Source organism: Triturus cristatus, chromosome 3_2 (genome assembly GCF_964204655.1).
Source record: "Triturus cristatus chromosome 3_2, aTriCri1.1, whole genome shotgun sequence".
NCBI lineage: Eukaryota > Metazoa > Chordata > Amphibia > Caudata > Salamandridae > Triturus > Triturus cristatus.
Window position 1 is genome coordinate 102,184,338 of NC_140584.1, and position 18,222 is coordinate 102,202,559.

The following is an 18,222-nucleotide window of genomic DNA, read 5'->3' on the forward strand; positions in this document are numbered from 1 at the left end:
TTACACACGGGGTATTTGGACAACATACTGAGGTAAAAATATCGAGTTGCAGAAATATTGATTTTTTTATACTGTGACACTGAAATATTGCATGCAAAAATATTGTTGACCAAAACTAAATATTGTTTTTAAGTTTCTTTTTCTCTTTCTGTGTATAAATAATACTTTATTCATATATTTTTTATATTGTTTGTATAATTGTTACTAATTTCAAGTTAGTTATATTGTTTATTTAATCGAGGGCTATAGGAGTACAGGGCAGAAAGTGAATTAAGTCTAATTCATTTATAATTGTATTTTAATTAGTATTCATTATTTATTTGATTATTAAATATGTAAATTGTGCAAAAAAAATGTAAGTTATAATTTAGGGGTGGGTTGTTGGGTTTCTAGGGGTATAGGGTGGGAAGTTAATTTAATAATAATTGATTAATTATGTAAGTTTCGTAACTATGATAATTTTCTATTTTCATTTTAGGTGCAGGTTGTTGGGTTTGTAAGTGGATGGGAAGGGAAGTTAATTAAATAATCTAGTATTTATTAATTATTTATCTATTATTGTTACATTTATTGTTAATTAATTATGTAAATTGTGTAATTATTGTAATATCTTAATTTACATGTATGTTAAATGTGTGTATTTGGGACTATAGTTTGGAAATGTAATGAAATAATTAATAAATAACATGTTTATGTTATATTAATTATTTTTAAAAAAGTATAAATATTTGTAGTTGTCTAATTTTTTTATGTATATATTTAATTTACAATTAATAATTGTAATAGTTAAAATAATACATGCATTATATTAAGGTATGTATTTGAAGTGAAGTACTTTCCTTATTGTTGCACAGACTGGAGTGGGAAGAGTATATTTTACCTCTCCAGATTCCAACGCTTTTCTTACTGTTGCTTCAACTGCGATGGAGTACTAAATATTGCCCCCCCCTGAGTCCAACACTTTCCCTACTGTTTGTCTGACTGGAGTTGGAATAGTGCAATTTACCTCTTCTTAGTCCAACACTTTCCCTACTTTTGCACAGACTGCAGTCGGAATACTAAATTTTACGCCTCCTGCATCCAGTGCTTTCCCTACTGTTGCTCCGACTGGAGTTGGAATAGTAAATTTTACCTCTCTTGAGTCCAGCGCTTTCCCTACTGTTGCACTGACTGTAGTGGGAATAGTACATTTTGCCCCTTCTGAGTCCAACTCTTTCCCTACTGTTGCACCGACTGGAGTGGGAATAGTAAATGTTACCCCTCCTAGATCCAACGCTTTGCCTACTGTTGCACAGACTGGAGTGAAATAGTATATTTTACCTCTCCTGAGTCCAACGCTTTCCCTACTGTTGCACTGACTGGAGTGGGGATAGTACATTTTACCTCCCTAAATCCAACGCTTTCTCTACTGTTGCACAGACTGGAGTGAATGCATTATTACTAGAAGTTTAAAGTTTTGTTTATGGTGCTTAAAATTATATTATTATGTTTCTGTGTATTTAAAATTTATATTGTTTTTAATTAATAATGCTTGTGATATATACTATATTTTTAGTAAAATGCATTTTTATATATTAGTGCAATTAAATTGGTATGTTTTCTACATTTTTACCAGTTTTCTAAAAGTTTCTAATTTATTGTGTGTGTGTGTGTGTGTGTATATATATATATATATATATATAAATATATATATACATATTTAAAAAAAATAAAAAATAAAATATATATATATATATATATATATATATATATATATATATATATATATATATATATATATATATATATATATATATATATATATATATATATATATTACCTACTGGCGGTCCAGTTTGTCAGTTTATTCATACTTTAGCTGCCCAGTTAACTCAAACCACTCAATTTCAACAAAACTGTGGAGAAGCCTCCCAACTTCTAGAAATACTGAGTCCCAATCTAGTGAGGGTTGGTACAGCATGCATCTCTCCTTCCGAGTATCTAAGGAGGGTATAGTTTAGTGCTTTTAATAATGAATCCATTAAAACCAGTGGAGATGCCAATATTTGGGGGGACTTTAAAGGTCATGGCATTTTAATATATGATAGATATATTTTTTTGGAAGGGAGGCCGGCCCCAAATCCTCCCTGAAAAATAGTAGAGCCTGCTCACTCCGTTCAGTGTCAGGATTGGTATGACCAAATTCGCCAGTCCGACTTTTTGTTGCCAGTCCTACCCTGTTTCCCTGATGGAAGCTCTGAAGTATCTCTTTTAGCAAAGGGCGCACCATGAGAGTGAAACCTTTGTCCCACAGTCACCACCACGCCTCTGATCATTTTCTTAGGTTCTCTTTGCGTTCAATGACCTTCATCTGAAAGAAACACTGAGCACAATCGATATCCAATAGAGCGGAAGATAACCTTGCTCTTTCTGTCATTCCTACAAATCATTAAAGCCATCCCTCTGTGTTGTTCAAACCTTTATCTGTCATGTACAAGCATATCATTGACAGGAAGGATTTCACTCTAGGGCAATGTTCACTTTGATAATCACAACAAATACACTTGTTATTGGGATCAACCTGTACTCTTGGTTAATAGGCATGTTCACATGACAAGGCACACCCAGTCTTCCCTGGCATCCAAAAGTTTTGGAATAAAAGGTCGGTTGGCAGGGCTGGGGCACATCTGATCGCTTTTAAAAGAAAGTGTCTGCCTGTGTTTTTAACTTGTCAATATTTATCTTAAAGATCGTCACTTTAAAAAAAATTAATTGCGTGTTTTGCACAAATCCATTTCATTTCACATCCGCTCTCATTTACACCGGTTCACTTGCCTGAGCTTACGTTTCCGGTCCGTCACGGCTACCTGGTGCCGATTGTATGGAGAAACGCGCCAGGCTTACTTCCTCTATCCTCCAGAACCACCCCCACTTCATGCTGATTGGCGGGCTGCTTGGCGGGATTGTGGGAAGTTAAAAACGAAATGCTTTCTCGGACGCGCAGCGGATGCGTGCAGCGGGCGCGCCGGTGGCGCGCCAAAGGCACACCTAAGGCAAGCCCGTCTGTGCCCGTCCGCGGCCGTCCAGGGCCAGGGGCCATTCCTAATGCCCATTTTAGCAAAAAGTCTTACTCGCCTAAGGTATTGAAAGCGTGGCAGGACAATTTTCAAATCCCCGAGGAAAACAAACGTATTCTTGAACAAGAGGAAATTTACATACACCGAACTGACTTTCCAGAACTTGTTCTGGATAGTCAATCTATTAAAAATATACTGCGATCCACCGTTTCCTCTCCTAAGGCCCAGAAAGTCACAGGATTTACAGTTTGTTATTTAAACACCCGATCCTTGGTGAAACACCAAGTTGAAATCTCACTGCTGCTACAATCAGAAGCCCCAGACTTCCTCCTATTAACGGAAACTTGGCTGACCGATGATTGTACCCCAGACATCCTAGCAGCTGTCCCTGATGGCTACTATATCCTTCAGGCTAACTGCCCTCTGGGGAGAGCCGGAGGCGGGGTTGCTGCCATTATTCGTAAGGAACATCAGTTTTCTAGCCTAGAGGCCACTGGTTTGCCATTAACGGATTTTTTTATTTTAAAATTCGATTCCCCTCAGTCACCTTTTATCTGTTCCCTTTTCTATAGACCCCCGGGTAATATGCCCAACTTTCCACAAGCACTGGGAGAGATGATTTCTCATCTTGTGATCAATTATGCCAGAATTCTCATAATTGGGGACTTCATTTATTGGCCCTCCGATAATCGGGAGAGTCCTAGTTCGAGAGAATTTACTGATCTACTTACAGGGATGAACTGTACCCCACACGAGAGGACGGCCACCCATATAAAAGGGCATATCTTGGATCAAGTTTGGACCTCTAATTTAGAGATTTCTACCCTTTTAATATCCCTGTGTGCCTGGTTCGATCATTATCTGATTCGATTTACTCTCCGATGTATTCCTTCTCCTAAACTCCAACAAATTGAGAACCAACTATTTAGAAACTGGAGACGAGCAGACGTGGACCAGTTCTGGTCTTGCCTGAAGAGCTCTTCCCCCTCTGGCCTAGAAGATTTTCAGACCCAGGCAGAGAGTATTGAACTCTGGCTGAAGTCAGCTAGTGATCAAATTGCCCCCCCTAAAAAAAATTAAGACTGTGAGACCTTAATTTGGTATAACCAAAGCGGTGGTTCTCGGAAGACCTCAAATTAAAGAAACTGGAACTCAGACAAGCCGAACGTCAATGGCGCCGCCACTATCTTTCAGAAAAAAAAGTTTTTTATTTAACCCTGATGAAAGAATACAAAAATTTGATTATTCTAACCAAGAGCAACTACTTCTCGCAAAAAATAATTACGGCCTTTAATAAATCCAAAGAGATTTTCTCTATAGTTGACCAACTCTCCAAACCTGATAGAGTCACGCCTAAACCTGTTCCTTCTCAATTTCTATGTGACTCTCTAAACTCATTTTTCATGGAGAAGATAGCCACTATTGAGGCTAGCATCCCTCCCGGGGCTAGTGTCTTTCACGATCCCAACAGAGAGCGGAGCCTTCATCATCTTGACCGCATTCCTCCCATCTCCGAGGAGACTTTCTTGACCCTACTAAATAGGGTCACCTCAGGCTCTCCCCTGGACTGCTGTCCCCCTCATATTCTTCGGGAAGCATTCACCATATGCCCAGACCTGCCTAGATCATTTTTGAATAACTCGCTGGAGCAAGGTATGGTCCCAGTCTCCTTCAAAAGAGCTGCAATTTAGACCTGCTCATTCGACCGAGTCAGTCATCCTCTCTGTTATGGATGTGCTCAGGGAGGGGTATGTTGGCATCCCAGCCTATCAACTCAAGCGTCTCCAACTGGTTCAGAACCAAGCAGCTAGGCTGATTTTCTCACAGCCTAAATGGTATCATGTTAGTCCTCTCATGAAAAGCCTACATTGGCTTCCAGTGAGTATGCACAGCCTTTTTAAGATGGGTTGCACCATCTTTAAAGCTTTACAAGGCATTGGTCCGATCTTCATCTCGGCGCGTGTGCACCGCTATACCCCCTCTCGCAATCTTAGATCCTCCCATCTGAACTTGTTGAAAGTCCCTATAGCTAAGCGAAAGAAGCATGGCGGACTAAGATTCTCCGTCCTTGTTCCACAGTTCTGGAATTCCCTTCCGGCGGAGATCAGGTTTCCAACTTCTCTGGCCCAAGTCAGAAAACAACTTAAGACTTGGTTGTTCACGCAGTCCTACACCGATTAAAGTAATCCTCCTGTTCACTGCCGTGACCTTTCCCCGAGCGCCAAGGAAACCATTGGTGTATGTGCGCTTAATAAATGTTTTTAACATAACATAACATGACAGAAACCCGGTGTCACTTCCAAAAATAGCACAATATCAGAAGCCAGGAACGAAAACCTGGAAGCAAAGGGTAATGTCTATATAACAAGGGACAAATCACAAAACTGTTTGCACAATTAAGGTCCCTTGATTTGTTTACTTCACCCAGTAAATACTGGCACCATGGGTGAGGTGTTTAACAGGTTTATTAAATAACTCTTATTAAAAGCTTTCATCCATAAAATGGGGAATTTAGTACCAAAATCAGCCAACATAAGCATTAATTGGGCTGTTTTGCCAGGTTTAAACTGCCAAAATATAACTGGAGGTAATTTCAGATGGTGCTTGGATTTCTGACATGTAAGGCAACAAAGTTTACCACATATTTCAGAATTTAACTTCTTGCTCATAATCAGGGCCTAAATATGACTTGTGTGCTCACTTAGAATCTTTGATTTATGCTATTTTGTGTTTGCAAATACCTACGTTTGGTTATACCCCACTGAATTCAAGTCACATGTGGCGGTGGAGGCCAATTTAGCCTCCCCACTCCTGTTATCCACTGCATTATATCAAGCATACAAGTCCACACGCCCCAGGACTGATATTTTGGAATGCAATCGATGGGCATGGGATGGACTGCGACATCGGGCCAACTTACAATATATACATCCCATCTATCCACATAACACGTAACCCAATGCTATCGGCGTTGCAAGACAAAGGCGCAAGGGTGCAAGCACACAGGAGAAATACAATCACCTACGTTGACGTATCCCCTGACTGCCAGTTCCTTCCCCCATTTGCATTGGATGATGCTCCTTGCCGCACTGTACTGGAAATCATACTCTACCATCAGATAAGTGCCTCATGTCATGTGCAACATATCACTTTCCCTGAATCCACACCCATGCTAGATGCTCTTGAACTCATGCTGATGAATGTCTTACACCACAAACTGGTCACAAGCCTAAACGCTATCATACAGGACAAGGCACACATTTGTACTCCTACAGCACATGCTAAATGAGCGCTGGACATAGATCCTCCACTCAGTGCTGAGCTATGGACATATTGCTGCGGGCAGACTGCAGCTCATTCCCCCAACTACAGATAACAACTCATCCATTTCAAGTTTCTTCACCAGCTGTATTGCACACCGACACAACTGCAGCACATGGGCTTGAAAAAGGAGGCATGCTGTGAGAGGTGTTCGGCACACCAGATGTTGTTTATACATCTGGCTTGGGACTGACCGAGAAGAGCAGACAATTGGGCTCCAGACCATCACAATCTTCAAGAGATCACCTGTCATTCAATGCCTTAAACGCTGACTGTTAGTTTACTGGGCTATGTTAAAGACGTACCACTCGCTGAATGAATTCTAACTGCCAGGCTCCTGCCAAAACTGCGGGAGGAAATCTGGGCTGCAGGATGCAATGTATTGCCAGGATCAATTGGCTGCCTCTTGGGGACTGATGACCCCTACCTCTTGCCACAAAGATATTTGGGAGCCACTTTCAGCTTACCTGCATTTACGAGACTCCCCTCAATCACTAAGCCACACAGACTGACATACGCTAATGCTAGCCTGCATTCTGGATATCGCTGGGAAAGGCCCTGTATAGGTATCATTGTCCAGAGAATAATCGATTAATTCCCTCCCTATGCTGGCATGTCTTGCATGATGTGTCCCATTCTAACATGACCCTCTGAAGTTTGTTTCTGCCTATATTATGTGTGTTTTAACATGATATTTCCATTATGTACCTGTAACGATAGCTACTGTAATGTCATTATATGCTGGTTGTGCCCTCCTCCTCCCCTCTCTTTCTCCTTCCCTTCCCTTCTCCTCACTTTCTTCCTGTCTGCCTTTTGTCAATTGTTACGAGGATTCTACCTCGGGTTGTTTCAACATCTTGAATTTAAATGACAATAAAAAGAATATGCAAAATAAAAATTGTGTTTGCACATCACAAACACAGAATTTGTGTACACTTACAATTATGCAAAGTGGTATCATCATGTACTCACATATTTTATTTGCATAAATTGAACAATAGTACACATTTGGAGACACCTGAGAACAATCCACATTCACAGTTCTCAAAACATCAGTATGACGGAATTTGATGTATGGTAAATCTTGTCACCTAGCAGGATATTGGTGTTTCTGGCTGGTGGAACCCTCTTAGGATGATGAAAAATAAGTTTGTGGGTACTCATTAATCTTTTGCAGGGCGTGTACAACTCTGAAAAGGATTGCAGATTTGTTGGCACAAAATGCAACAGATATTCGGTTTTCAGGGTGGGAAAGGGGGATATGACCTTCAAAATTGGCGAGGGATTTGGGGAAAAGATTTCTTCCATGCGTAGAAACATAAAAAATGCTTTAAAGTGCACATGAACTTGTGCAGCACATTTACACCTGATCAGCCTGTAATTTATAATGGATTTCAGAACTATTTATGGGAATGTGTGACTGTTACAAGTTGTCTAGAGGAGTCCTGGTACCCTTAATGAATTTCATTCTTGTCTGAAATTCATTTCAGCTGTATGTTTAAGACTGCAGGAGTAAGTTCCTTACTACTTTTTAAGAATATGGCCATAAGGAAGTGCACAGTCATAACATATATCAATCTATTCACATAAAGATGTGTGTGTCACTCTGTTAAAGGAATATTTCACAACACTGGAGTAATACAAAGTCGTCTTAAAGTGTATTTTCTTCATAAAATAACTTACAGAGTGAATTAGACCCTAGCGGGTGGTCCACTGACATGCAAGGTATGTGAAGGCTATTGTCTCTACTTTCCTGGCAGGGGCTGCCTACCATACTAAGAGGTTGCCACCAGGAAAACAAAGATCTCTGTGCCTTCAGTGCAGTGGCAAGTGCTGTGGGTCAATTACAGGCAGGGATCATTGCCAAGTGGGCACCATGTTTGCTGCGACTACTAGACAGAGGGTTTTTGTTTCCAATAAACAATCTCGCCAAGTGGGAGTTTTTTTCTTGAAAATAAAATTATGGCCCTGGAACACACGGCTCGCATCCACAATCTGTGGAATCTAGTGACGCTCATGATGCCCTTCATAGGGCTGGCTGACCATCACTATGACCTGGTGGCCCAGTGGTGGACAGGCTACCATGTCACAGGTTTATGCTAGATGAGCAAGCTGAGACTCCACCAGTGTAAATATGGCTTGTTTCCTACTCCTAAATGAGGCAGGAGAACAGTAAGCTTGGTGGAACAGGAGTCATGCCAATGGCCCTCAGTCTTAATATATTCATTATTGTTACCGCTATGGTTTCTAAAGTTCAATCAAGCTCCCAGATGGTCCAAAGCACACTTCCCTTTTGGCAGGAATGCCATCTTAACATATAATAATTTGATGATATCATACAGTTTTTAACCAATGGACATTGCAAATGGACTCATTATGTATTATTTTAAAGAGAGCAACAGGCTAGTGTGAGAAGAAGCTCTGTGATTGTTTAGCAGAAAGTGCTATTCTGTGAGGAATACTCGATGGGGCAGGTTTGACCCCTTTTTTCTCATCATCAATCTTTTTATTCTTCACAGGTGCTATGAATGAAGCTTAACCTTGCAGCGGCATTGAAGCAGCCTGCGAATACACTTTGGTTTTCAACAGGGTTAAATGGGGCACTGGAGACAGTACATTGTACTTTTTCACTGGCATAATGTTTATCGACACCCCACTGTCAATCATAAAAAGAATGGAGCTTCCATTCACTTTCAGTGTGATCTTGGGACAGTGTGTAAGTGAATTTCGCACTTTCACTTGTCGACCTAATTTTCATCGCCATTTTCCATGCTAAAAGCTAATCCTACAGGTGCACATCATCCAGCACTCAACATTGACATCACACACTCATCTCCCTCACTGTCTCTTGACAATGATGGTGATGTACTTTTAGATGAGGAATTTGATAACTATCGACATTGTTCAGTTTCTACTTGCCTCAACTGATGTGGTCACATGGCCTTGTGGGCGAGTGTAAATGTTGTGTCTGGAACGTTCTGGCATTAATTAAGTTTTCTCTACATGATACACTTGATTTTTCCTCCATTTAGTTTTTTCGACGTGATGAACGAGATCTTTTCCTTGTTTTGCAAACCATTAACAAATGGTTGTCTTACCCGCACCCTTTACATGTCTGTTCAACGACGGGACATTTACCTTTATGTGGAAAGGAAAATCCACATAGAAAACACCACTTATTTTTCTGGGAGACATTAGTTTATTGCCTTCTGCCTTGTCATGGCCTTACTTTTCACACTCAATGCTGATTCGTTTTGGGCTGTTCCAGCCTCCATGTTAGCTGCTTGTCTGTCAGCTATTTCTTCTGCTCTGGCAGCCATTAGTACTGGCTCCAAGCTGAGTGTCCCTTTCAGCATTCATCATCTGAAGAAATCAGAAAGACAGCCATCTAGTACTTTGAGACACATGGCCTCTTGATCATTGAATTAATTGAACTTGCAATGCTTGATGAGCCAATCAACTCTTTCTACAAGCTCATCCATCGTTTCACCAGCTCTCTGTATTTACTGACAAAAAATGTACTTTTCATAGTCGACATTTGGCATTGCATTGAACTTGGGGGCATATTAACAAGGAACAGGGAAAATTAACGCTGAGGGCGCTTAGCGTTAATTTATTTAACGCCCGCTATCGTTGGATAATATCGCCTGGTTATCGCGTTATTAACAACGCTAATCCACCTAGGCGATAAAAAATCTAGCGATAGCGGCATTTTGGGAGGTTATCGCTGGTAATGCAGCGATAAAACTACAAGAACAGGGATATCCTTGTTGATAGCCCATGGTGGACTTAGCCATGTAATCCACCTCCCATTGGATTACATGGCTAAGTCTGAAAATGAGCAGACGTAAAAAGCAGCGTTAACCGTGGTTAGAACTACTTTTTTTTGCCTCTAACAGGGTTAGCGTGAAGCTTGGTAATAGGAAAAATGTCGCTTAGCGACATTTCTCCTATTATTTTACTCTGGAACGCCCACTTTGCATCTCATTAGAGATGCAAAGGGAAGCGTAGTGAAAAAGGGTGCTAACATGCGATTTTGCATGTTCGCACCCTGTTGTTGATAGGGCGATATTTTTATCTCCGCTTCTTTGGCTTTTAAAGCCAAAAAAGCAGAGCTAAAGCCCTTGTTAATATGCCCCTTGGTGCTTAACGCCTCTTTCATTTGACTGTACGTCACTTCCTTACCTCATGGCATCTTCTTTATCACTTCTTTTACTTAGTCAACTGCTAAATTCTTTAGATATTTAATGATCTTGTTGTCATTTGCCTCTTCCAGTGCATCAATGAAATCATTAAATGGGTTTGCTTTTTGCCAATATTTTGCTTTTTGTCAGTATTGAAGAGAGGTGGTGATTTCAAGAAGGCAGCCCATCAATACTTTGCGCTCTTCTCAGCAGCCATTGAAAAATACCACTATTCCAACCACAGCCCATGGCCTTTCAGTCAGTCCCATGTGATTCACTAGCCTCGTAAGCACAAACCTGTGCTTTAGCTTGGGTTTGCACCTGGTGCTAAGGTCGGCTAGCTCTCTTTACTGAGGTTCTGATACGCACAATCATATTCTCTCTCTGGTTATTGCCACCTCTAATGTTTCTCTGCATTTACCTGCTTCAGCTCACAGCATTCTCTTACACCTGGCTTTCGCCACTCGTTGCACTTTCCTGTACCTGGTTGTCACTGCCTTTAGCATTTCTTGTTGTCAGAATGTCTCTGCTTTTAGTGCTTCCTTGCACTCTGCTGTCACAACCTTTAATGCTTCTTTGTACCTGGTTGTTGTGTTGTGGTGCAGCACCTCTTGTCTCGAATTTATCAGCAAGTTTCTAGCTAATGACAATCAAACGTTCTAGAAAGCCTTCACTTTCTTCAGCGACCTAGCATTGGCTGGAGTGCCACTTTGAATCCACATACACCAACTGTCAATTTTCACTTCGACTGAGGCACACATGGCATGCACAAGCAGTTTGCTGGAACACGGCAAGATCTCCGGGAGAGCACTCTAGGTTCTTCAGATCAAGGGGTTCACGCAATACACTATCTCAGGTGTCTCCAACCGGTCGATCGCGAGCTACCAGTAGCTCGCCGACCCCCTGGGAGTAGCTCGTCCGGCATCTAATAATTACGCTTTCGTTCTGCGCTCCAGCATGCATTTATTAGCCCTTCACTGTCTTTTAAGGTTTGTCATTCGCGTTTGCCCGCCCTCACCAAAACCAGCTGCTCAGATTGGCTGAACTGAGCTTAGCTGGGGCGGGGCAGGCAGAGGAACATGACGATCTTCCTGAAGTCTGACACAACCAGGAATCGCGCCACCAGCCTTTTTCAGACGGGCACCGCGCTTTAAATGGATCTTTTGATCGTGGGCGGAGTGGAGTAGCAGATCGGTAAATGAGCACCTGGCCTAGTATCTGCATAGTCGGCAAAAGTGTCTCAGTGCATAAAGGACCTTTGTTTTTCAGGGTTGGCACGGCGCTTTATAATCTGCCTTCCCTAGTAAGAAGCTCTGTGGCAGTAGACGTTAAAATCAAAGGGCCTATCGTGCACTCCGCCGCTTTCACTGACTACATCATGCTTTATATTTGACTTCACATATTAGTCAGTGAAAGCGGCTGAGTGCGTGCAAAGCCCTCTGATTGTAGCGTCGGCTACCACCGCGCTTTACTAGATGGAATGCGCGGTGTATACTACCCTCGCTTCCCAGTTTAGACTAGTGAAACTGATCCATTGTATCTGTACTCGGAGGCAGAAATTCTTGAAAAATGCAAATGCAGACAAATTGAATTGGGTGAATCAGCAGCGCAGTGGTTATGATCCAGGGATACGAGGAGCAGAGGCAGCGTGGGTCATTAGCAGATGCAGAAGTGGAGCCTTTTTTTGAATGGGCAGCAATGCTTCAAAGGTTTCAGGTGAGGGCCTTTCCCGCCCTATTTTAGGCTGCCCTGTTTAATATGTGGCACGCTAAACTTTGGTGTGGTTTTCCATCCGTGTTTATTGCCCCACTTACTGGAGTGAATCGCTTTTGCTACACCTCAAGGTTTGCCCTTAAGCTCCTCACTATCGGGTTTCATCGGGGCTCAGCAGGGCATACATATCCCTGCCAGCCTGCTTCTGCTCCTCATTGACGGTGGTTCCCTACTCAGAGTGCCGGGTGGCTTAGCACAAAGAACCATGTCGCGTTTGAGCTGGGCAGCCATACTGAATGTGGGCAAATTCACCAGTGCTTATGGGTCTCAGTCTGGTTGCACTAGTACTAGTCCGTCCCATTTGTACTCCGGATGGCACATTAGTGCTTAGCGGAGCCCGTTTGGACATCTTAACATCGATAATGACGGACATTCTAGCCAGACTCAAGAGCTGATGCTAAAGAGGTACTATTCCTTGAATATTTGCAGCGCACTTCCAAGGTTACTGCGAATGGCACTGTGGGGGAAGGTTAACCCGATCATAATAATGCACAAACTTGTTTTGGTACAGCGCAGAGCAGTCCCTGTCTCAACGGAAAATAATTAAATATTATTAGTGGAAGTTTGTTGGGGGTTGCCTTATGACTATGTCGTCTGGTGGTTTCCATCCTGTCTCATTCATGTTGCCCTTCACTCCCTCATTCAGACTGGTTTTATTATTATTCCATAGACCGATGTTTACATTGTCCTGCGAGTGGGTATGGAGCATGATTAACTAGAAATGCATGATCGTCATGGGCCTGGTAGTCCAGTTGGTTACGCTTGGTGCCAACAACTCCTCAGGCGACTGTCTAATAATCGCAGAGTCCATTGTATATTTTGTAAATCACTTAATATTCCCCTATTTCCATTCTACTAACAGTTTGATAGTTGACGCGGTAACTGCGGCACCAGTTTTGACCGCAGCAAGGTGCAACATCCTTTGATTTTGGGCAAATAAAATACGCTTCCATCTTTTCCATGTCTTTAATAAATACATAACTACGGGCCTACGTTTACCTGCGGTGCAGTTGGGTGTTATGTTTGGTTTGAGTCCTACTAACGGGCACACCCTACTAATATGTGATCCTGGGCAATTCAGGTGAGCTTTATCTGTCTTTTACTTCTTTACTTTTTAATAAAAGGCATACGGGCATACCCTTTACTGCATATTGCCGTTTAAGTTCGTAGCTGGGCAAATCGAGTTCTCACTGGTTTCATCATTAAAGCAGTCATTCCTGTAGTCGAAATTGACTTCGAGCTGCACATTAACATTTATTAGCCTCGCAAAATACAGTGTTACGGCCAGGCATGCACTTTGGGGAGAGTGGGAGGGGGCTATAAATTGAAAAGAAGGGGTTAGTTAGCACATCGAGCTAAAGCAGTTTTCAGTTAACTGTATTGCCTGATTAGCTGTGAAAGTATTTTAGCTGAAAGTTCTGGCTTTTACTTACTGAATTCATGGCCCAGTTACAGCAAGGTCAGAGGGGGTCGCAGTATGCTTGAAATTGAGTATGCAGTTAGTACGATGTCTTTTAAATAACGAGGGCAGCTGACCAGAGTATGTGTGTAGGTCTGGTCAGTGCGAAGCAACTGCATGTCTTCTTTTCAGTAGGGTGTAATCGGGGCCATGAACTTGAAGCCCGCTGAGGGTGAGCAGCCGTTCACCAGCCATGGGGAGACCTTGGGCTGCTTACGAGCGCTATGGACAGGCTTCGCAGGCAAACCGTGTGCATTGTGGGTCATTGTACTCGTATGCACTTATGTAATTACACTTCAGCAGCTCAAGTCAATCACTGATGGCTGTACTGTTGAGGTCCTGGACACTCAGCTGAAGGGTAAGGTTTTGAGCCAAAGCATCAATTAACTTCTCTAGTGGAGAGCATGTGCCATTAGGGTCCGAGCTCCCGACTTAGAGAATGGGGAACGGGCTTTGAGTTTCGGTGTTGTCTCAACAGACTGTAATTCTGCGAAAATGCCTCAAAAACGAATATTTCCTTGTGTAATGTATTTGGCGTACATGTAAAGCGCTTCAAGACTTTTCGGTCAAGTTCGGGGTATATAAAACTGTACAAGTATCAAGTAATAATGATCTGTTAGAAAATTCAATGCTTCCCTAAAATAAAAACAAAATCAGTGGGAAAAACTGCATATTTAAATTGACACCACAATTTTAACATCGACTGGCACCGCGCTTTATTTCCCCTACTCATCTTCATTTTAAAATGAAATGCTTCCCCAAAATAATTTTTTGCCCATTTCATAAATAGGATATACCTCTCCATTACCATGCTGTGATTCCAATTGTTGTGATAATCAATACTGTTTAGTTTACTGGACAGTTGTCTGTCTATTATGAAGTTCAAACTAAAAACAAGGCCCAGAGTACACCATCCCTCACTGTAACAAGAATAAAGCAGCATTTTAGACTGTTTTATCTTAAAAAAATAAATTGCATCTATCTGAGCTAGCTGCAAGCGTGCGAACCAGGGCCTGCAACTTTCTTTCTATGATTAATAGTCATAAAAGAAAGTTTGTGGTTCAGATTTGTGCCCTGGGACAACTTGTACATTTTGCTTTAGAAACAGAGATGCTGGTAGAAGCACTCATTTCATGAGATTACGGGCATGAACATGCATTGTCGTTTAAAAATAAAATAATGCAGATAGTGAAACTAGGATTACCACTGTTCCAAACACCACCCATGTGTTATTGTTTCAATAGCCTGCAAATGCCCAGACATGAAAGGAAATCCTATGCATTAATTTGTAACATAACTCTTCTCCATTTGTTCATTTGATAATGAAGAGGGGGGGAGGGGGGGGCATTCTGTTGCAGTATTTTTATAGTGCTTGCCAATGTTACCCAATGTGTGGCACTGAAGCATTGACTTACAATAGTCAGCAAGGTATGGCATGTGTAGGGCGGGTGGTTGGAAGTGTTTTCTTTGGTTTGTGATCCTATGTGGGAAGCATTTCCTTGTTTTGCCCGGTGAACCTACGAAATTAGGCTTAAAGTAAAGGAAGCTAGGCGTGGGGAACTCTTGAAAAAATGCACGAGTTGCTTAGCCTTTAGTTAGTAGCTCACAACAATTTTCACTGATCCAAAGTAGCTCTCACTACAGAAAAGGTTGGAGACTCCTGCACTATCTCATTGCCAGTTGTTGCGTCCTCCTTTGCACATGCAAATGACAGTGCCACACATGGAGCTTGGTATTATACATCTTTATTTCTCAGCGTGCAGCCGTTAACTGAACATTCCACATCATGAAATCTAACACCCATTCCGCATTCTGCATCAAGGGTGTAGCTCAGGTCCCTGAAGCCCTTGTGGGGTGGGGGCCCCAGCCCTTCAGGGGTCACCTAACTGATTCAGGGGCCTCCATTCAGTCAAAAGTCAATTAATATCTGTGGGATATATGGAAGACTCATGGGTTCCTAGTCACAATCTGCAGGAAAACGCCCCCTCGTTTTAAATTACTCTGGCATGCATTGAAGCTGGACATGACAACTCACACATAAGGGAGACAAGACACATCCTCCAAGTTACCCTCAGTGTTCCATAAACACTAAAAACAAGAGTCTACGTCCTCCATTGATACAGATACAGTGTGAATTGGTAAAGATCTATTGTGAAGAATAATGGTAGCTGTGGTCCCCAATATTGAATCTGCCAATGTGATAGAGAACAATGTGTTGGTATGGCTACCACCACCCTATTAATTACTATATGAGCTTTTGGAGTCTCAATAATCATAAAGCTTAGCAAAATACAAAACAATCCTTTTTTCTAGTCTATAGGGGTGTGTGGTATGGTACGTAATACGACTGTAGTAAGCAAGTCTGTGGCCTACTCCACTATCAGGAATCAGTCTTAGATTTTGTTTTATGCACATGACTGAAAGAAAGCACAGATCCTTTGTTTATCCATGGGACCATTTTAGAAGAGGTTGTGATAGAAAAAGCCCAAGAAACATAGGTATACAGAATATACCACAAATAATTACAGAGGTGTGCTCCAATTATTAAGATCACATGATGATAAGATTTGTATACCAATGTGGAGTGCAGTGAACAGAATTCACATATTTCATAATGTCCCTAGTTTGGGTGCAGACTCTAAACACCCTCCTTTGGTCTTTCTGGTGCAAAATGTATTGGGCTATTTCTAAAAACATTTGAAACTGTTGGCACTGACCACCCATCCCTACCGTGATAACACAAAATGAAAGCATGGAAGACACCATACTCACCCCAATGCACTTGCAAACATCAACCAATATGTTTCCTTGTGGTGGATTTTTTTTGTACATTACGCTTCCGCCAATAAACACAACTGCAGGGATGGAATGTACAGGTTATTTTAACCTCAGCAGATATAATCAGAGGACTAAAGTCACGTTTAATTAACAATGAGTTAGACAATATATTTTGTAATTTGTATGCTTTAAAACGAGTACTGCTCTTTTTTCTGCTTTCAGAAGTCATACCAAAGAAGTCAATATATAATCTGCAACTGTAGAACCAGTCTACAAAACACATCTTGACATAGTTTCAAATATACTGCCATAGATTTTCACCTAGATTTAGAGCACATTTCTTAAATTTTGTGGTTCCACAAAGAATGCCAGAAATGCTCCTGTAAATCTACAACATTTCTAAAGTTCTAGGAATACTACTACCTCACACAATTCTCTGATAGGGGTTTGCACTACGTGGAAAATGTGCATAAACAAATCACGTGAAAGTGTACATTTGTACTATCAATTACGTTTCTCCACCAGAATTATTGAAATGGATAAATTCCTCATCCTATACCCCTATTAAATATGGGACTCCCACCCACCACCGAATAGCACTTACTTCTTCTTTAATACCTATCATTTTACCTGCTTTTTCCACAGCGAGAACCGCCTAAGAAATGTTGAAAATATTTGTAATTATGAGTTTTGGGGTTTTCAGTGCAGTTTGGTTTGTCACTGTCTCCCTAGAAATGATCAACTTGCAGCCCATCTCTCAATTTACAATAATGCAAAATCCACTTATGTGCCGATTTTCAACTGTCATTGCATTTTGGGCAAAATTCATATATTCCAAATTCTAGAAATCAGGATGCAGACCACAAAATTCAAATTTACACGAGGAACAACCTTTGTCAATTGAGCTCTGGGTCTTGGTGTATGAACTTGGCTGCACTTGCCATCTCCCTATATAGACACTTCCATCAAAAAGATCGGAATTCAGCGCATGTACAACCATGCCCTATTGAGTGGTAGGACATTATGAGTCATATTGTGTGAGTGATTCAAACACTTTCAGTTGCAGGTGTTGAGAAGGTAATCACACACTGTCCAGGCAACACTGAGAAAAGGTTCCACTCTGGTGAATTGATAATCACATTTGAATTGGGAACAGTTTTTCTACGTTGCTGGGTCAAATAACTGTTACTTATATGAATTAATTACATATTAACTATGGAAGCAAGTGCAGTTACTTCCTGAAGGGCAGGCTGAACTGGTAGATGTGTGCTATTACCAGTTGTGGAACATTTATGTTTTTTGTTTCTTTCTGCTGCTAGTTGAAAAATTATTCAACAAATACATGGAGGTGGGAAGGAAGCTGGTGTAGATACTGGCCATAAGACAGTCCTTTTGCCTGCAGCCTACTGGGAATAGCAAATGGTGGGGCACACAGTTTTTGCTTTTTCATTGGCTTAATGAATATCATTACAAAACCCCAAAAAGGTACTGAACAACTTTGTTGATGGTCATGTGTTGCTCCTTAATGGTGCAATCGGTTGGATTTTGCATTTTGTGGCTAACCATCACATAAAAATGAGTTTTTAGTTCATCATTCCCTCGTGTGTGCTGACATTGCACCTCCCTTGTTGGACCTGCTTGTAAATACACA

General features: G+C 41.4%; 1 protein-coding gene across 1 annotated transcript in view; it reads right to left on the reverse strand.

The window, feature by feature from the left end:
* Positions 1-18,222, reverse strand: part of SLC15A2 (solute carrier family 15 member 2) — a 452,967-nt gene that overhangs the window by 205,775 nt on the left and 228,970 nt on the right. The window contains exon 9 of the mRNA XM_085647327.1: positions 16,566-16,648. Coding sequence (XP_085503453.1) covers positions 16,566-16,648 — 83 coding nt within the window. The remainder of the gene's footprint in view (positions 1-16,565; positions 16,649-18,222) is intronic.